Here is a 21981-nt window from a genome sequence, read left to right on the forward strand (position 1 = left end):
GGGTCTAATAGAAAAAAAATATTAGAGCCAGCAGGATAATTCATACTCCCTTTCAGTGCGGTTTGTCAAGAGAAGGAAAAAAAGAGTATCTAGTTACAAATAAAAAACATATTAAAACAAAATACCTATATGCGGTAGAAACATTGAATAACAAATTGCAACCCCAATTCCAAAAAAGTTGGGATGCTGTGTAAAATCTACATAAAAACAGAATGCAATATTTTTGCAAATCTCAAAGACTTATACTGAGTTTATACTGAGAAAATGTACTATTTTAAGAAAAAAATAAGGTAACTTTGAAATTGACGGCAGCTACACGTCTCATAAAAATGGGACAGGGTAACAGAGAGCTGGCACTAACAAGGAAGAGCTGAAAGAATATTTGGCAACTAATTAGGTTAATTGGCAACAGGTCAGTAACATGACTGCGTATTAAAAAAAAACATCTTAGAGAGTTATGCCTCGTACACACGATCGGACTTTCAAAACCGTGGAATTTTGTTCGAAGGGTGTTGGCTCAAACAAATGTTGGCCGACAATTACGAACGTAGTGACGTTCTAGACGTACTACGTGTTTTTTCAGCTCTTTAGCGCCACACTTTGGGCTCCTTCTGCTAATTTCATGTTAGTAGAAGTTTGGTGAGTGTTGATTCATGCTTTTCAGTTCGTTTCTGAACGGCCGCTCATCAATCAGACATGATTCGGAATCGGAGGAGATAACGTGTTATTTATTACTGGCCTTGGAGTTATTGCTTTGACATTGTTTTTTTGGTTGAATAATGATTTAATTTGGTATGTTTTCTATATTTTTGGATGCATAGAATGCACTTTTTGGTTAAGTTCTATTGGCAGATAGCATGTCTAATTTTATTTGTTTTATTTTTTTTAATGCACAATAAAAAAAAGGGGGGAGGATAATACTTGGCTATGTGTTTTACTTCAAATGACAGTTTGGGAGTAGGCAGTTACATTTTAACAAATACAATGTAAAATTGACAAGGGATACCAACACCAACAGTTGTATCTTTGTTCTTAAAAACTAGGGGATAATGGTGTTGTGGTAACTAGCACAAAAAAAACAAAAAACAAAAAAAAAAAACATAATAATATTATTCTTGATATCACTAGAAAAAAAAGCCTTTGAAAATTTGTTTGCAATAACTTCATCAGTATCACCAGGAAAACAGCTTCATTATTATCCCATTAAAGAAGAAGAGAATTGTGCGCTGCATTTGGAGATTTCATAATTTGCCAAGTCATGAATGTTAATTCTCCATTATAAATGCTAGTTTACAAGAGCGATCGCTTCTGCTTCGGCGCATGCGTGTTTGTACTTTGGACTTTTGTCCGATGGACTTGTGTACACATGATCGGAAAGTCAGACAACACACATTTGTTGGCGGAAAATTTGAGAGTATGCTAGCCAACATTTGTTGGCGGAAAGTCGGACAACAAATGTCCAATGGAGCATACACACGGTCAGACTTACCTCCAACAAGCTCACATCCAACATTTCCCGTCGGAAAATCCGATTGCGTGTATGCGGCATTAGAGTGTCTCAGAAGTAAAGTTGGGCAGAGGTTCACCAATCTGTGAAAAGCTGTGTCTAATAATTGTCAAACAATTTCAGAATAATGTCCCTCAATGTAAAATATCAAAAGATTTTAAATATAACTTTATCAACAGTACATAATATCATCAAAAGTTTCAGAGAATCTGGAGAAATCTCTGTGCATAAATGACAAGGTTGAAATGCAATATTTAAGGCCTGTGATGATCTTCGGGCCATCAGATGACACTGCATTAAAACAGGCATGATTCTGTAATGCAAATCACTGCATGGACTCAGGAATACTTCCAAAAATCACTGTCTGTAAAGACAGTTTTCTGTGCCATCCAAAAATGCAAGGTAAAGACCTATCATGCAAAGGAGAAGCCATATCTGAACATGATCCAGAAACACCGCCATCGTCTCTGGGCCAAAGCTCATTTGAAATGGGGATCTGTTGCAATGTGGAAAACTGTTCTGCAGTCAGACGACCCAAAATTTGACATTCTGTTTGCATCTTCCAGACTAAAGAGAAGAGGGACTTTCTGGCTTGTTATTAGCAATCAGTTCAAAAGCCTGCAACTCTGCTGGTATGAGGGTTCGTTGGTGTGTATGGAATGAGCAGCTTACACATCTAGAAAGGCACCATCAATGCTAAAAGATATATCCATGTTTTGGAACAGTATGCTCATGCAAGAATGAAAGAACATTCCTCTCCTAAAACTCCAGCAACTGGTCTTCTCGGTTCCCAGATGTTGTTAAAAGACAAATCCCCTATGCTACACCATGGTAAACATGCCCCTGCCCCAACTTTTTGGAATTGAGGTTGTACTTTGCCAGCTTTTTGTTGCTTTGTCCCAACTTGTTTGAGACGTGTTGTTGCCATCAATTTCAGAAGTCTGGTCGCTATGAAAGTTTGGGTTACAAAGGCTTGAAAATTCATGTGCCACTGCTCAATTACCATTCCCAGTAGGGCTACTATTTTAGTATATTGGGGCTCACTGTAAATGCCACCCAATATGGGGGATTCTTCACTGACCATCAATACAGTAGGACATTTTCAGGAGCCACCAATTTACCAAATGGATTCTACACTGTTCACCAATGTAATGGGGGATTCTATACTATTCTATGTATTGGTGGACATTTAGACTGACCATGTATGCAACAAAGTCATTTAAACATTGCCATACACTAGAATAATTTCATTTGAGCATTTGTTTGATTTTCAAATCGTTAGTGGGGTCAAATCAACATAAGTGATGAGAAAATTCAAAAGACCAGAATGGAAAATTCTAACAGTATATGTGTTTTTGTTCAGGGAAGTCCATTCATTCAAAAATCGAATGTTAAAGTCAGGATGGGATAAACAGTTCAATCTCTGTATTTGCAGACGATACTAAGCTAAGCAGGGCAATAACTTCTCAGCAGGATGTGGAAACCTTGCAAAAAGCCCTGAACAAATTAATGGGGTGGGCGACTACATGGCAAATGAGGTTCAATGTAGAAAAATGTAAAATAATGCATTTGGGTGGCAAAAATATGAATGCAATCTATACACTGGGGGAAGAACCTCTGGGGGAATCTAGGATGGAAAAGGACCTGGTAGTCCTAGTAGATGATAGGCTCAGCAATGGCATGCAATGCCAAGCTGCTGCTAATAAAGCAAACAGAATATTGGCATGTATTAAAAGGGGGATCAACTCCAGAGATAAAACGATAATTCTCCCGCTCTACAAGACTCTGGTCCGGCCGCACCTGGAGTATGCTGTCCAGTTCTGGGCACCAGTCCTCAGGAGGGATGTACTGGAAATGGAGCGAGTACAAAGAAGGGCAACAAAGCTAATAAAGGGTCTGGAGGATCTTAGTTATGAGGAAAGGTTGCGAGCACTGAACTTATTCTCTCTGGAGAAGAGACGCTTGAGAGGGGATATGATTTCAATTTACAAATACTGTACTGGTGACCCCACAATAGGGATAAAACTTTTTCGCAGAAGAGAGTTTAATAAGACTCGTGGCCACTCATTACAATTAGAAGAAAAGAGGTTTAACCTTAAACTACGTAGAGGGTTCTTTACTGTAAGAGCGGCAAGGATGTGGAATTCCCTTCCACAGGCGGTGGTCTCAGCGGGGAGCATTGATAGCTTCAAGAAACTATTAGATAATCACCTGAATGACCGCAACATACAGGGATATGTAATGAAATACTGACACATAATCACACACATAGGTTGGACTTGATGGACTTGTGTCTTTTTTCAACCTCACCTACTATGTAACTATGTAAAAGCAAACAAGATTTTTAACTACTTTCCAACTCATTGAATGTACTGAAAATTGTCATACAAATGTTCATTTGTTCAAATTCCCTTCCACAGGCGGTGGTCTCAGCGGGGAGCATTGATAGCTTCAAGAAACTATTAGATAATCACCTGAATGACCGCAACATACAGGGATATGTAATGAAATACTGACACATAATCACACACATAGGTTGGACTTGATGGACTTGTGTCTTTTTTCAACCTCACCTACTATGTAACTATGTAAAAGCAAACAAGATTTTTAACTACTTTCCAACTCATTGAATGTACTGAAAATTGTCATAAAAATGTTCATTTGTTCAAAAACCTGCTAGTATATGGCCAGCTTTACACTGACCACCAATGTAACACAAATACTTACACTGAATGTCAGTGTAACAAGGGCATTTACACTAACCACCAATGTTCAGGAGGCTTGGGGGAGGGGAAAGATGAATATGCATATGTCATAGGGAACTGATGTTGTTTCATTATAAAGGGGCTTCATATTGGGGAAGAGCGGAGGGCTGGAGCAATCTTACTATGAGGAGGCTTCACATTGGGGATGCTGGTGGTGGCTTAAAGGGGTTGTAAAGGTAAAAGTTTTTTCACCTTAATGCATTCTATGCATTAACCACTTCCCGACCGCCGCACGACTATATACGTCCTAAGTTTGAACGGGGATATCGTTGTTATGGCAGCAGCTAGCTGCCATAACCCCGGTATCCCCGTTTTCGTGCGGCGGCCGGCTTTCAGATAAAAGTGGTCCCTGCGGTGGATTCGCCGCGAGATCACTTTTATCGGTGGCGGGAGAGGGCCCCCCCTCCCGCCGCGTTCCGGTGCCCTCCGCCGCTTACCGGAGCCGTCGGTAGCGGCGGAGGCGATCGCGTCCTCTGCCGTTGTGTGTCAGGAGATGAGTGAGGCCAAGATGGCGCTCACTCGTCTCCAAGATACTGCTGGGCGGAAGCGACGTCAAAACGTCACTTCCGTCCACGCCTCTTAAAGGCATATTTTTTCAAATGTCATTTTTCTAAATGACTTTTTTTTTTTTATTGCATTTTAATGTAAATATTATTATTATTATACAGGATTTATATAGCACCAACAGTTTGCGCAGCGCTTTACAACATGGGGCAGACAGTACACTTACAATACAAATCAATACAGGAGGGATCAGAGGGCCCTGCTCGTTAGAGCTTACAATCTAGAAGGGAGGGTCAAGTGGAGACAAAAGGTAATAACTGTGGGGGATGAGCTGATGGGAAAAAAAAAAAAAAAAAAGTACAGTTGTTAGGTGTGGGTAGGATAGGCTTCTCTGAAGAGAAGGGTTTTCAGGGATCTTCTGAAAGCTAATAACGTAGGAGATAAGCGGACAGATTGGGGTAAGGAGTTCCATAGGATTGGAGAGGCTTTGGAAAAGGCCTGGAGGCGAGCATGGGAGGAGGTGATGAGGGAGCTAGAGAGCAGGAGGTCTTGAGAGGAACGAAGAGAGCGAGTAGGTTGGTATTTAGAGACTAAGCAAGTGATGTAGCTGGGGGCGAAATTGTGTATGGCTTTGTACGTAGTTGTTAGAATTTTGAATTTAATTCTTTGGCCGAGCGGAAGCCAGTGGAGGGATTGACAGAGAGGAGTGGCAGACACAGAGCGATTGGTAAGGTGGATGAGTCTGGCAGCGGCATTCATAATGGATTGAAGAGGTGATAGACTATGTAGAGGTAAGCCAATGAGAAGGGAGTTGCAGTAGTCAAGGCGAGAGATGACCAGCGAGTGAATTAAGAGCTTTGTTGTGTCATTGGTTAGAAAGGGGCGTATTTTGGAGATGTTGCGGAGGTTGAGGCGGCAGGATTTGGACAGTGATTGGATGTGTTGCTTGAAGGAGAGTTCAGAGTCTAGGACTACACCTAGAACCTTGGCATGTGGGGATGGGCTTATAGTTGTGCCATTGATTTTTACAGAGAGATCAGGGGAAGAGGCATAGGGGGGGGGGAAATTAGAAGTTCGGTTTTGGCTAGATTGAGTTTAAGGAAGTGGTGAGACATCCAGACTGATATATCTGAGAGTAAATTACTGATACGTGAGGAGACAGAGGGAGTGAGCTGAGGGGTAGAGAAATAGATTTGGGTGTCATCAGCGTAGAGGTGGTATTGGAAGCCATGGGAGGCTATCAGTTGACCCAGGGAGGCAGTGTAGATAGAAAATAGTAGAGGTCCAAGAACAGAACCCTGAGGGACCCCAACAGAGAAAGGAAGAGGAGAGGAGGAAGTGGAGTTATAAGAAACGCTAAAGGTGCGGTTGGATAAGTAGGAAGAGAACCAGCGAAGTGTACAGTCACGGAGACCAAAGGTGTGTAGTTTTTTGAGGAGGAGGGGGTGGTCAACCGTATCAAAGGCAGCAGAGAGGTCCAGGAGGAGGAGTACAGAATAGTGTTGATTGGTTTTGGCTGTTAGTAGATCGTTTATGAGATCTGAGGTCTTTTTGACCCCAGATCTCATATTTAAGAGGTCCTGCCATGCTTTTTTCTATTACAAGGGATGTTTACATTCCTTGTAATAGGAATAAAAGTGACACAATTTTTTTTTTTTTTTTAAACAGTGTAAAAATAAATAAAATATTTTAAAATAAATAATAAAAATAAAAAAAAAATTTTTTAAACCCCCCCCTGTCCCGACGAGCTCGCGCGCAGAAGCGAACGCATACGCGAGTAGCGCCCGCATATGAAAACGGTGGTCAAACCACACATGTGAGGTATCACAGCGACCGGTAGAGCGAGAGCAATAATTCTAGCCCTAGACCTCCTCTGTAGCACAAAATATGCAACCTGTAGAATTTTTTAAACGTCGCCTATGGAGATTTTTGAGGGTAAAAGTTTGACGCCATTCCACGAGCGGGCGCAATTTTCAAGCATGACATGTTGGGTATCAATTTACTTGGCGTATATTTCACAATATTAAAAAAAATTGGGATAACTTTACTGTTGTTTTATTTTTTTATTCAAAAAAGTGAATTTTTTCCAAAAAAGTGCGCTTATAAGACCGCTGCGCAAATACGGTGCGAAAAAAAGTATTGCAATGACCGCCATTGTATTCTCTAGGGTGTTAGAAGAAAAACCATATATAATGTTTGGGGGTTCTAAGTAATTTTCTAGCAGAAAAACCTGTTTTAAACATGTAAACACCTAAAATCCAAAACGAGGCTGGTCCTTGAGTGGTTAAGGTGAAAAAACATCTGACAATACCGCCCCCCCAGCCCCCCAGTTTTACTTACCTGACCCCTCGAAAGTCCCCTCTTTGTTGCTCAGCCTGGCCGTTGATTGGCTAGAGTGGATGGATTGAAAGCAGCGCAGCCATTGGCTCGCGCTGCTGTCAATCACATCCAATGACTCGCGCGCCGGGAGGCGGGGCCGAGTGATACAGTGAGCAGCTATGGCCGCCGGCTGTATCACAGGAGCGCACCCGCAAGCACTCAACACCATGCGAGGGAGCTCGCGTGAAAGTGTTGAGTCCTTGCGGGGGGGAGCCGAGACAGCTGCCGAGGGACCCCAGAAGACCAGATTTGGGGCCACTCTGTGCAAAAAGAGCTGCACAGTGGAGGTAAGTATAACATGTTTGTTAAAAAAAAAAAAAAAAAAAAAGTATCTTTAGTGATCCTTTAATATTAAGGTGCTTTACATTGGGAGGGGGCCAGTGGTAACTGAATATGAATAGGATAGTGGTGTCTGAATATGAGCGGTCTTCACATAAAGGGATGCTGGGGGTGGCAGAATGAGGGTTTGTTCTTGAGGAGGCTCAAGATGAGCTGCCTTGTACTGCTGTGTAACAACATTTGATGTTGATAGTTAATGCAATATTAAACCCAAAAGCAAACATTTATTATAGTTCAGTTTACCAATTCTTAGATATAATGGCTGCATTTGTTTTCTTGTTTTTTTTTTGTTTGATTTTCTTTTAACAGTTAGAGGGCTGAGGCAAACCACTTACCACTGAAAGTTTCTTACAATGGTCAGATTTTATTTACTTATGTAAAATCTTTATCCCAAAAGAAACAAAATTGTTGGCTGAAACTGTGTGTGTAACTGCAATGTGAGGTGGAGTTCTGCTTCCATTTGTTAGTGTATCTTAATCTGCTAGTACCTCTAACACTCACCTCCCCCAAGACTGACGATGCTGCTGTCAGAGTGTGTTGCTTGTGCTCCTTCATCCAGAGTGGGGTCACTTTAATGTTGGAGGTGTGTTACTGGCCAGATCACCAAATGAAATGAAATAATAAATGAAATAACCAAAGGAAAAAGCCTAAAAAATAAAACTAATGCAGCCACCACATAAGCTGAAATACACTATATTACCAAAAGTATTGGGATGCCTGCCTTTACACACACATGAACTTTAATGGCATCCCAGTCTTAGTCCGTAGGGTTCAATATTGAGTTGGCCCACCCTTTGCAGCTATAACAGCTTCAACTCTTCTGGGAAGGCTGTCCACTAGGTTTAGGAATGTGTCTTTTATAATGTTTGACCATTTTTCCAGAAGTGCATTTGGGAGGTCAGGCACTGATGTTGACGAGAAGGCCTGGCTTGCAGTCTCTGCTCTAATTCATCCCAAAGGTGTTCTATCGGGTTGAGGTCAGGAATCTGTGCAGGCCAGTCAAGTTCCTCCACCCCAAAATTGCTCAAACCCGCAAGGTCTTTATGGACCTTGCTTTGTGCACTGGTCCAAATCATTTGGTGGAGGGTGATTATGGTGTGGGGTTGTTTTTTTCCAAGGGTTGGGTTTGTCCCCTTAGTTCCAGTGAAGGGAACTCTTAAGGCATCGGCATATCAAGACATTTTGAATAATTTCATGCTCCCAACTTTGTGGGAACAGTTTGGAGATTGCCCTTTCCTGTTCCAACATGACTGCGCACAAGTTCACAAAACAAGGTCCATAAAGACATGGATGAGCAAGTTTTGGGTGGAGGAACTTGACTGGCCTGCACAGAGTCCTAACCTCAACCCGATAGAACACATTTGGATGAATTAGAGCGGAGACTGCGAGCCAGGCCTTCTCTTCCACATCAGTGCCTGACCAAACAAATACGCTTCTGGAAGACTGGTCAAACATTCCCATAGACACATTCCTAAACCTTGTGGAATAAGACTGGAATGCCATTAAAGTTCATGTGCATCCCAATACTTTTGGTAATATAGTGTATATTAGATTTTTTATGTTGGGTTTAATACCGCTTTAATATAAACTGCTTTTACAGCATGATATGGCTTTGATGAATTATATAATATGCTATTTGCAGTTCGATATAATTCCCTGTGTGATATAATGCATGGTTCTGGTCTGTTTCTGGTTGATACAACTTACATAATTTGCTGTAATAGCATGATATAGTATAATGCGTATGCTGGCTGATGTAATTTGCTACTCTAGTGAACTGTGCAATGCTTATGTTTCATGGCATATTAGGTTTGACTTACTAAGACAGAGCAGTTATTTTAACCTTTTACTTTATGTTATGATAATGTTTTCCTGCAAATGTTTGATTCACAACTTCAATATCATTCAGATGTTCCATTTTTTGTTTTTGGATGAAGTAATTGTTTAAAGTGTACATAAGGGCAAAACATTTATTTTTGGTTTTGGATAGAGAGGGATAGGGTTAATCTTTTTTTTCAGTCCCACTGGGGAGATTTCCTTTCACTTCCTGTCCTGAAGATGCAACAGGAAATAAAGGGAAATCTTGTCAAGGTAAATATAATTCCCATCTTAACCATATATGGATAATGGATATGCTACCTACACCTAAAAAATGTAATTAAAGTGGAACACACTACAACTTGATAGAATATAATGTTCTTTAGCAAGGAACATACCGTACATTCCACATTAATAATTATGTTACCAAAATGAGTATGTGCTTTAAATTGCCTCCAGCATTGAAATAATGCTGGAGGTACTTTACAGCACACACTAATTTTGTTTCTTCTTGCAAGAGGCTGTCATTTTGCTGAAGCCCAGAGCCCCTGAACAGTTGTAAATGTTTATGCTGTCAGCAGATCAGCCTCAAGTGGCTCTAATTTTTGTCACTGTGCTGAAAAATAGAGAGCAACTAAGCATGTGCAGTGTAGGGCGAGACAGTGTATTACTGGATTTTAAAAAGTATAGGTGCTTATTTTTAATGTTTTACATAGCTATACCTGCAAACGGAGCCAGCCTGAAGTGATCTAGCAGGATGTAATTTTCTGACTAAAGCTCCATGTACACAGTGTCTGTAGTATGTCATGCATGTCCTTCTGCCCCACTGTCACCCTTTCCTCTTGCTGGCAATTCCTAACTGTCAAAATTATAGCCAAGAGTTGCTGTATGAATAGAGCAGCTGTAGAAGCTGCTGCTGTCAACAAATGAACCATAAACACTGTTCGCACATATGAGTCAAGGTGACATGTCAGTCATTAACTATTTGCCTACTGAACACTTTTACTCACTTCCTGCTCAGGCCAATTTTCAGCTTTCAGTGCTGTTGCATGACAATTGCACAGGTATGCAAACGCTACCCAAACAACATTTTTATCATTTTTTTGAGACAGATAGAGCTTTATTTTGGTGGTATTTAATCACCACTGAGTTTTTTGTTTTTTACTAAAAAAAAAAAAAAAAGACTGAACATTTTGAAAAGAAAAAAAAGTTCTTTGCTTCTGGCAGAAAATGTAAAAAAGTTTTTTTCTCCTTCACTGATTTGCGCTGATGAGGCTACACTGATGGGCACTGATGAGGTGGCACTGATGAGATGGCACTGAAGACAATTGATTAGGAGGCACTGATATGCAGCACTGATAGGCGACACTGATATGCAGCACTGGTGAGCACTGATAGGCGGCATTGATGGGCACTTATAGGTGGCACTGATGGGCACTGATAGACCGGCACTTATGGGCGCTGATAGGTGGCATGGATAGGTGGCACTGATGGGCACTGATTGGTGGTACTGATAAGTGGTGCTAATGGGCACAGATCGGTGGCACTGATAAGCAGGCACTGATGGTCACTGAAAGGCAGCACTGACTGGCATCACTGCTGGGCACTGACAGGCATCACTGCTGGGCACTGATGGGCATCACTGCTGGGCACTTTTGGGGCTACACTGATAATCACGGAACATAAGTGATTATCACCAATCTTGGTAAAGAGCCAAAGGCAAGGTAAACAACCCATGTGATCAGCTGTGTCCAATCACGTAAATCAACCAATCATGTAAACAAGGAAAAGCCAGTTATCAGCATTCCTTTCGTCACACTGACAGCATGTGAGGTGAGGAGAGCCGATCAGCGGCATTTCCTCACAGGGGAGATCTGCACAGATAATCAGGACCCCACCTCCTGTTCTGGATACAATGGACAGCAGGACAAATAAAAGGACGAATCTTTTAGGAAGGACACAACCAGCAATAAAAACTTGACAAAGGATCTAGCACTTCCCTATTCTATCCAGAACAAAGTTTGCCTTTACATACAGTACATTTTAACTGTTAAAATCCTTTTTTCCTCGTGAGGCGCTATTTTAACTCACAAGAACAAACCACTTTCAGTAAACTATAATGCCTGTGTTTTTTACCATGACAGTAATTATCTTTAGCTATGTGACTTATTTTAAAGTTTCATTGGCCCTCACTGCTAAAAATAATGGGCAACATGGCACATAATGATAATTTATAGCTTCCACTCTTTTTTCTTCAAATGGAGCTAGAAGAGGATGGAGCTTGGGTGGGCTGCCAGGCAGGCTGCACACACAGACCAAGATGAGCTTAGTAAACATAAAATAACAATGCTAACTTTGTACAACCCTAGAAGAGAGATGCCCCCTTTTTGGAATTCTCAGTTTTTCCTGGTAGTGATAGATTTTGAAAAGTACTGCACAAACTGTTGACACTATATAAATCCTGGAAAGTAAAAATAATAATAATAATAATTTCACTTTCAATACTACATGCGAATAGAAAAAAGTATTATCATGAGCCTACAGTATATAGATATAGGAATTATCTGACTAAGGCTAGCAATACACTGCCAGACGAAAGCAAAGGGCACAACAAATTTAAGCATTGCTTGTAAGATTACTGGAGACATTAGCCTCTCTAAAGCCAACATTAAAGTTGAAAAGCAAACAGCTAAATACACAGTTTCAATATATACAGTATATTAAAGCCATTTTATCTGACAAATCTTTATTGCTGTCTATCAAATCCTGAGATTTACTCAGCCCTGCCAGACTGTACAGTCACAGTGTAGATATTTGTCAGCATACCAGGGATCTTTAGAGCGTAGTAAATGTAGTGCAAAGAAAAAAAAACTTCTCTGCAAGGTAAAGGCATAATGTGCTAGTATGCATTGCACACTAGCACATTATGAAAGACTTACCTTGAAACAAAGCCCTCCAGCGGCAAAATGTCACTGCTTCAGAGGCTTCCATGTTCACCCCATCTTCCTTCCGGGTTTGTGGGCTGTGGCCACTTGAATGGCCAAGCCTTACGCATGCAAGAGTCACAGCTGTGGCACAGAGCTCTGAAGGAATGCATGGGTATGCCATTCCCTCAGAGTTGCTTACTAGAATATCTCCTAAATGGTTAACATATAGGAGATATTAACCTAGAGGTAAGCTTTATTATAAGCTTACCTGTTGGAAAAAGTATAAACTGAGAACTTACTACCACTTTAGGTTGTCCTAATGGCTTTATTGAAGTATAATCACATCAAAGACAGGGAATGCAATGTTTCGAAGTCACTCAGATCCCCTTTGTCAGGCATGTGATCACATACTACATAAAGTGGTTTGGACAACTTAAAGATCTGTGGTGTGCTGGCAAATATCTTCCCTGTGTCATGTAAGATTCGGTCTCCAGTTGGTGATTGTTGCAGCACCCAGTACCCTAGAGCCTTCTCCAGGAACGCGTGCGATGGGAATATGGATGGTTAGGCTGTATAGCCAGGTTGGTGACCTAACTTTTCTCTGCTGCAGTTACCCATTAAAGCTATATCACTTACCTGACCCTAGCCTGCTAAAGGACAGTGAATGATTAGTAGCAGTTCAATTCACTGTTCATACCGCTCTTAAAGCGGAGGTTCACACAAAAATTGAACCTCCGCTTTTCGGAGCCCTCCCCCCCTCCGTTGTCACATTTGGCACCTTTCGGGGGGAGGGGGGTGCAGATATCTGTCTAAGACAGGTATTTGCACCCACCTCCGGGCATAGACTCCCACGGGAGTCTACGCCACTTTCCGTGCCCCCGCGCTGTCTGCTGGGACACACACGGGTCCCAGAGACAGCACGGGCCATTCGGATTGCGCAGCGCTACTTGCGCATGCGCAGTAGGGAACCGGGAAGTGAAGCCGCAAGGCTTAATTTCCTGATTCCCTTACCGAAGATGGCGGCGGCAGCATCCGAGGACCAAGGGACGGTTCGGCCTCGGGTGCCGACATCGCTGGACCCTGGGACAGGTAAGTGTCCTAATTTTAAAAGTCAGCAGCTGCAGTATTTGTAGCTGCTGACTTAAAAAAAAAAAAAAATTGTGGGACTCACGCTTTAACTCCTGTCAGGATGTCCATTGTCAAGACAATGTAGCTCTCCTGATTGACTCCTAGTGTTGTTCCTCCCTCTCTCTTTCTAAGTACCATTGTACAAGGTGTTAAAAGAAACATATGCCAAATCAATTTCAGATACTTCCATGAGCAGATCCCCTGCTGAATCAGCTCTGAAATGGATGGCAGTTTTTTTAACATCCATTCCCTTTATGTTTGTGCCTGGTGGATATGAGCGGGCCCACAAAAGCTCTATGGGTGGCTGGATGTAAATGGACTGTTTATATCAGGCTACCCTCAATCCGTCAGGTTTAGGTCCAGAAAAATGGAAAAGAATGCAGTGCTCTTCTGGATTTTTTTCCAGACCTAGAGGGATTTGGAGGTAGGCAGGTGTAAATGGACACAAGTCCACTTACATCCACAGGGCTGCATAGAGCTTCTGATCAGGTCCAACTGAAAAACTGACAGGCGGACCTGATAAGAATGCTTGTGTGAAAAGGCATTTAAGTGCCCCGACTTCAGTAAATGAGACTGGCCAGAAAGGTATAAAGACAAAGATAGTAAGACAACTAGTAGCCTCTATCTGCCTTTATGTATAAAGAGTGAAAAGATTGCTGAACGGTGAAACATGCTTGCTTGGTGTTTGATAATGTTAAATATTTATGAAATGTTGAAATGTTGGTCCAAATTTATTTACCATTAAGCTAAATATAAAGAAACAGAATAAAGTGATCTTCCAAAGCGTAATTCCTAAATATGGTATCATCATTAGCTTTGATGACATTGCAATTTTAGTGCCTGCGCTGACTCAGTAAGTACATTGTATCCAAAAATTCCTAACCCTGTGGGAAAAGAAAGCCAAGAAGAATTCATCAAGCCTGTTACCAGGAACAAAGGTTTGGCCAAAATAAAGACAGAAATGAAGAACTGATCAAACTTCTTTTTAAAAATATTTGCCAACAGGAACATCTTATAGCAGTTCAATGGCCACTAACCAGAAGATGATGAAGACTGCATTGCACAAATGATACACATGCAAATATATCTGCCAATGTCTGCAGTTCAGTGGAAAATCATCAGAAATACAAATACCAGCAAGTGTACTGATTTGTCAGACTATTATCTGATATAAGAACATTCACAGATGTGTGGTAATAATGCATATGATTGTGCAATAAAGATTTTTCTTATTTAAGCTGCTTGGTCCACCTGTGACTTCCTTTTTTCAGGGATTTCATTTCCCTGATTTCTTTTTCTTTGCATTTAGATTTTGAGTCACAGAGACCGCACCTAATTGGCGAGTCTGCACTATTAGAGATACTGCATCCACATATGCACTATTAATCTGTGGTGCAGTGTTTACACTCTAGTGGGCATATGGTATTTTCTTCCTTTGTTTTTAATAATGCAGTAAAAACATTTTGACAGCAGTGGATCAAAGTTTAAAAGAATAATTGAATTGCCCTCTACTTGATTTTTTTTGCACTTCTCACTCTTTTGTGAGAATTTAAAGTATATCCAAACTCAAGAACAAATATAATATAGACAGTATATATTGCAGCTTACTAGTCCTTAGATTTTGTGGTTGCATTTTAGGCTTTTTTCTCTTTATTTTTATCTTGGTATCCTAAAAATAACACACTTCCTGTCTCTGGATAGCTACGCTCATTCCTCCAGAGTATCTATGGATGAAGCCATGGTTGCCACCCAGGTTGGACTTCAGACATGACTGCCTTTGTTGATGTCCACTACATGGGGTCTGATATGATGATTGATTTCACTCATTCAAAGGTTTTAATTGAAAGATCAACATATGGTAACAAGTATAATGTATCAATTAAAGGTATATTAGTGGTTACATGTCAATTAAAGAAGCAGGTTACGCCATTGTATTAATATAATACACAGATGGTAAACTTAATGTTAGATAAGTTCCCATTTTATCAAACTGATAGAGTTTTCAGACTGTTTCAATATTAGCTTACATTAATATTTAGAGGATCATTATCAGTTAATGAAAGAAAATTAGGTCTATTTGTATCTGGGTTCTTATGTGTGTTAAACATTTGAATAAAGTATATGTATAAAACTACTGAGTGTAATATTTTAAATATACTCAATATCACCTGTTGCTGTTAGGTACCTTATGAAATGATAATAAGAGAGAAATAAGGAAGAGAAGAAAAAAGAAAGAAAGAAAATAATCTATTAGATTGTAAGCTCTTCTGAGCAGGGCCCTCTTAATCCTATTGTATTGTATTGTATTATATTATAACTGTATTGTCTCCCTTTTATATTGTAAAGCGCTGCGTAAACTGTTGGCGCTATATAAATCCTGAATAATAATAATAATAATAAGGGTAAGGAAAGGTGGGGGACAGAGGGCATGGGGTGTTTCCGGGGCATAATCTATTCTTATAGCTTTATTATTGTTGCATATAAAAATGTTAGTTACCATGACTGGAGTACCTGGTGGTCAAAGTTTATATGTAAACAATGTGTGATCCATGGTTTCCATAGACCTTCATATCCTTTCAGATTTTCTTTATCTAGGGCTTCCATTTTTGCATGCAACAATGACCGATTCATTCTGTGCCTGGTTTCTGCTATGTTTAGTAAGAGAGTTTTCCATGCTTTAGTTATTGTCTGTTTCGCAGCCGTCGTAAGTTGTACGAATAGCTTGAATTGTTTACGAGTCATGTAATCAGGCTTTATATTTAAAAGTGCAATTTCTGGATCTGGTATTATTGTTATTTCAAACATTTCTGAAGCGAGTAAAAAAACCTTTTTCCAGATTTTTTTAATAATAGAACAATTCCACCACATGTATGTATGTTCTTGTTCTGAACAGCCTCAAAAGCAGAGGCCTGAGTAATCGGGCGCAAATTTAGCTATTGTAGCAGGAACCAAATACCAGCGTGAGAGTACCTTGTAGGTGGTTTCTGATGATTGATTTCTGTCAGGATCAACATGTTCTTAGGGTCAGGATCAAATGTTCTTAGCCTTAAAAATGCAAAAGAATGTAGCCACCAAAGCTTAGACCTGATAAATTGCAATATATATTACGCAGTTGGTTTTGAGTTTATTTATATTTTAAAAGTCAAATCCAGCACAAACTGCTGTTTTATTTTCTTTTAGACAATGCAGGTAAGGGTTAGGACCTCTGTAGTTCATTCAGATTTTTATTGTTGTTTCTGTGTTTATTGGGCAGGTTTGCCATCACTTTCTGGCCTGAAGTTGTTGATATGTAGGCAGTGAGATGAAATCAGACAAAAATGGCATTAAAAACACATTTATTAATTGAGTAAAATAATATTAGTTAGAAGTTCTGGCTTTTATTGATGTGTATATTTTGCTTCACTTTACATAGTGAAACTCTGTATATGATAGAGCTTCTGGAGTACTAGAACATTATCGGGGGAGTGAGTAAGGGGAAACCCCCGAACTGGGTTACAGACAATAATAAAAACCATATATTTCCCACTGCACCACACGTGTTTGTTATACTGTGCTGTATACCAACAGTAATTTTGATGTAGCTAACAAGTCGACATGCTTGCTGTACCATACTCATATTATTGTATTATTTCATTGTATAGATTTTATTCCTCTAGTAGCCATCTGTATTTCACTATAATAATTAAGATCAGCCATTGCTGAGGTAGAGTCTCAGCCATAATAAGAGTGCTTTGCTTTAACTCCGTTAGACCTGACTTGTAACTTGCTCTAATAGAATAGAATGAGAAGCATCAGAAACCAGGAAGCAGAGCATGCATATGTAATGATCAAATATATCTAGGTACTAACTATTTACAGAAACTTGCTTTTTTAAGCATTAAACATGCATTGATAACATTTGCAATAAGCTAATAATTTTCACATATACACTGTATTTCCCAAAAATAATAAAATGATTACAGTTTCACACTGCAGTTCATATTTTCATCCACCCTGTTCAGGGATTCACAATATTTTTTCAGGATCATTCCAGGATTGCCTGGATGGGCTACCTACTACTATTGAGCTTTGTAGGCTAGGTATTATATCCTACTGGGTATAAGTGGTATTACACCCAAAAGCACCCAACAGACACCTCACAGATAAAAAAACCTTCTGACTTTACAACCACTTTAAAGGGCATTTATAAACCTATTACAAGACAATTTTATGGTACGTAATACACCTCTAATAACACAGCCCTGTAAAAAATTAAAGTGGTTGTAAAGGCAGAAGGTTTTCTATCGTAATGCATTTGATGCATTAAGATAAAAAGCCTTCTGTGTGCAGCAGCCCCCCTAATACTTACCTGAGCCTCATCTCTATCCAGCGATGTCCACGAGGGCATTAGCCGTCCGGGACTCTCCCTCCTGATTGGCTGAGATACAGCAGCAGGGCCATTGGCTCCTGCTGCTGTCCATCAAACTCAATTAGCCAATGAGGAGAGAGAGGAGGCAGGGCTCTATGTCTGAATGGACACAGGGAGCTGCAGCTTGGTTTGGGTGCCCCCATAGCAAGCTGCTTGCTGTGGGGGCATTCAACAGGAGGGAGTGCTAGGAACTCCAGCCAGGGACTCGAGAAGAGAAGGATCTGGGCTGCCCTGTGCAAAACCATTGCACAGGGCAGGTTAGTATAACATGTTTGTTATTTTAATATAAAAAAAAATTAGACTTTACAATCACTTTACCTAAATCTCAAACAATAATAAATAGTAATAAATACGTGCTTTAAGACTTAATCTATAACAGTGAAAGCAATCCTGCTGCCTCCTTTATATTAAATATATCTCTCTTTTTAATAAACTTTAGCACTTTATGCTTTGAATTTCTAGCAATATTCTAAACCCTTCTGGAATCTATTACCAATTTTATGGTACGGTTGATAGAAGTCCCAACTAGAAATGATGCTCTGCCGAACCTGGTAATCTGAAACCGTGCAGAGTTTATTACTAATGTTCATAAAAAAGAACATCTGGGTAGAGTAGACCATAACATGATTTTCCTTTAATGTTAGCTGCAAGCAACAAGCACATACTGGAAAGATATAAACACATAACTTTAAGAAAGTAAATTTCCCAATGCTGAGGACAGGTCTCCATGCCCTAGACTGGGAGCTTTACATTCTCTGTAAGCATACTCAAAGTCTCCCTGTTTGTTGTCCTTTTCATTGTCACACGACCATATGACAAGAGCTCCAAAGGATGCTGATGCTGGAAAACATCAATGAATAGGTATGTCACAATAAACCATGCAATTTAGGAACACCCACCTTTCACCAGGATCACTAATCACTAAAGCATCATTTAAAACTTCCTTTAGCCCACAGAAATATGTGCTTACTATAAAATGACAGCCTGGTTGTAATTGTCCCTAGGCCAAACATTTCTTGGTTTCTGTACGTCACATACCGACAACAAAGACACTTCTTTAACAATGTTTGTAAAATCCCGAACATTGCGCAATCTGGAACAGACACTAGTTAGTAGTTATAAGGGAAATTTGCTATGGCAGACTGACTTTTATGTAGAACACGAACACACACACACACCAAATTTATTTTTTTAGTTATATTTTGGAATATACCAGGCTACATGCCCTCAACATGAGGAGGGTACCTTGCCAGGTGGGAGCCCCCTGCCAAAGCACTCTGTCCCCATGTTGATGAGGACAAGGTCCTCTTTGACCATCACCCTGGCTTGGGGGTTGTAGGGGTATTTTGTCAGGGATTTATTTGAATCTGGAAGCCCCTTTTAAAATAAGGATTCCCCAAGATATCTGGCTCCCCCTATGTGAATGAGTAAGGGGTACACATTACTTCTTCTCATGCAAAAAAGCAAAGCAAATTAACACATTGAAACACTTTGACAAGTCCTTTATTTTAAATGCCATGATGGCAATTTAGAGCCACGTCATTTATGATGAATGATGCCTGCCAAAAAAAAAAGACACAATCTTCTCCCGACAACTGCTCACAGCAAATGACACCTCTCTAACTGCCAGCTAAATGTAAACAAAGGGAAGGGTATCCTAGTCCAGGTAAGGTCATTGACCAAATATGGACATGGCCATAACCTGGGTGAGTCCACCTCTTTGTTTACATTCAGCAGTGAGGCGCGGAGCTGTCATTCACAGTGGGCAGTCCCTGGGATTGTATGTTTCAGTGGACTGGTGTATTTTTTCTTTCAGTGGGCATAATTAATTATGATTGATGATGATCTGCATCACTGGATGATATTTTTCACAACAGATTTTCATCATGGGTCATTTTCTTTTGTTTTGATAAAGGACTTGTCAAAGTGTACCAGTGTGTTTATATTATATATTTTTTTTTTTTGTGAATGAGTGGGATTATGTACCCCTTACTGATTAATGTAAGAGAGGAGTATCTGAGACCCTTATATTTTTAAACAGGGCTTCCATATTCTGATAAGCCACCTAAAGACAGATTTCCAAAACCACTAGGCCAGGGTATGGAGAAGACACCCTTGTTCTCATCAAAATGGGGACAAGGTGCTTTGCCAGAGGGTCCCCTCCATGATGAGGTCATGTGGCCTGGTACAGTTCAAAGGGAAGGAGGACACATGCTTATTTCTCCGTTTTCTGGCCAGGCAAGCTGAATGCCTAGGTGTGGGTCTGATTGGGATTTGGGGGGGGGGTGGGGGGTGGGCACGCTGTTTTTTTTATGTGCCAGCTGCCACCCCCACCCCTTTGTTCACATTCACCTGTCAGCCGGAGTCCCTAGGCTAGGCAGGGATTACTTGGGAATGCTGGTCCTCCCTAAAAACCAGTCTGAGTGTGAAGCTATCACATTTAGTGGTATTACTACCCCATTCAGCCTGGTCATTCACCAAAAAGATTAACCCATTGCAAATGTAATTTCAGATCTCTCAGATAATGTCTCTTAAATACAATAAAACAATATCTAGCATCCTGATTAACTGGGAACTGCATAGAGATCTGAGTTCCTATCTGTTCAGGGCCACCGTTCGTATATATAGTTCTTATATATATATAGTATATGAGCAGACAGTCCTAAGTGAACTTCGAAAGGTAAATTGCTAATTTGCCAGAAAATAGGTTGCCACTGGTCCTGTCTGAAAAATGTCAGCTATGCCTGCCCCATTCCTCCTGCATACCCTAAACAGTGAAGCTTGTAAGACCCAATGCACACAAAAAACAGTATTTTGTCATTTTTATACTTGCATGGAGTTTGCATATTTTCCCTGTGCTTGCGTAGGTTTCCTTTGAGTACTCTGCTTTCCTCCCACACTCCAAAGACATGCTGGATAGGTATAATAGATCCTGTATGGCTTTAGTATGTGTGTACAAATTGGCTATGCACATATGTTCTCACATCCTGCATGCCAGTCCCAAGACAATGAAAAAAGGGAGATTTGAGGAAAGACTTGGTGACCTCATAAAAAAACTCACCAAGAAAATTCTATAGAAACAACCCTCAAGCATATCAGATATGATGCCCAGAGAGCTGACCCATAAAACTGCAGGGAAATGGATATGACTGAACTCACAACTGGGGGAACTCAATAATATTGCTACACCATTTTTCTGGCAGTAATTGCTTATGTGTTTTTCATAATTCTAAAAATATCCAGAACAGTTTGGGTTCTGATAGTGACTTGTGCATAAAATTAGGGTAGTTCCAATTAGCTCCACTTCTACATTGTGGCCTAACACCTGCACCAAATTCAGAATTAAACACTGACAGTTTGTATCTTACAAAATTGGAGCTAATTAAGACCAACTTTCTTTTGGCGTACAGGAACAGATTTAGCGAAAGTGTCTTGCATGCATTCTAAAAGTGGCTCAGTATGCGTTAAATTTAAGTACAATTCCTAGACAGGTACATACATTTGGCACACACTGCGCCGCTTTTAGAACACATGTAAGACACTTTTGCAAAATCTGTCTGTGCCAGTCTTTATGAATTTCAGGGAATATCTTCATCGTCATGAAGTACTCAAAATGACTATCAAGCAAGCGTATAAGTCACTGTGAGTCCATGGCAGTGATGAATGAGTAGACGTATATTCTTATGCTGTTTTTATCCTTGGATCTTGTAAGTGTGCCTAATTTTAGGGTTGTTTTTAATAAAGTAAGAAGCAGAGAGAACTATGGAGTTTATGTTTGTTATTACATGTCAACGATCGATTTAAGAGAGAAGGGGAGCTGAGCTGTAAGCGGTGATTACATGTTAATGATCGATTTGAGAGAGAAGCTGAGGTGAGCTGCAAGCGGTGAGGAAAGGAGAAACTGCCTTGATTTAATCTCTGTGAAGCTGTCAGCGTGAGCACACTGCTTGGAGAGCGTTGGTGGATCAGCTGTTGTGGCATGGAGGAGAGAGATCGTGGAGGAGAGGAAAGGAGTGACCATTATATGAGTTTTTTTACTCATCTGTGAGGTGAGCAGGCAATTTGACTGGTGAAGGATACACAAGTATTAATTTCAGTTAGGACAGATAAGAACAGCTGTGGATTGTTTTATACACTGTGATAAATTAACTATTTTTGTCAATAATAGATGTTATACACATATGGACTGGTTTCACTGGGATATCA

At 40.3% G+C, this 21981-nt stretch overlaps 1 protein-coding gene across 3 annotated transcripts in view; it reads left to right on the forward strand.

Annotated features, from left to right (window-relative positions):
* Positions 1–21981, forward strand: part of CXCL12 (C-X-C motif chemokine ligand 12) — a 143726-nt gene that overhangs the window by 46927 nt on the left and 74818 nt on the right. Inside the window, exon 4 of one of the 3 annotated variants that reach the window (XM_073596958.1) lies at positions 15549–15579. The exons of the other annotated variants lie outside the window; for them this stretch is intronic. Within the exon in view, the coding sequence (XP_073453059.1) occupies positions 15549–15564 (16 nt within the window). The 3' untranslated portion in view covers positions 15565–15579. Of the gene's footprint in view, positions 1–15548; positions 15580–21981 lie in introns of those variants that run through there. 3 annotated transcript variants of the gene reach the window in all.

This window comes from Aquarana catesbeiana, linkage group LG08 (genome assembly GCF_042186555.1).
Source record: "Aquarana catesbeiana isolate 2022-GZ linkage group LG08, ASM4218655v1, whole genome shotgun sequence".
Classification (NCBI taxonomy): Eukaryota; Metazoa; Chordata; class Amphibia; order Anura; family Ranidae; genus Aquarana; species Aquarana catesbeiana.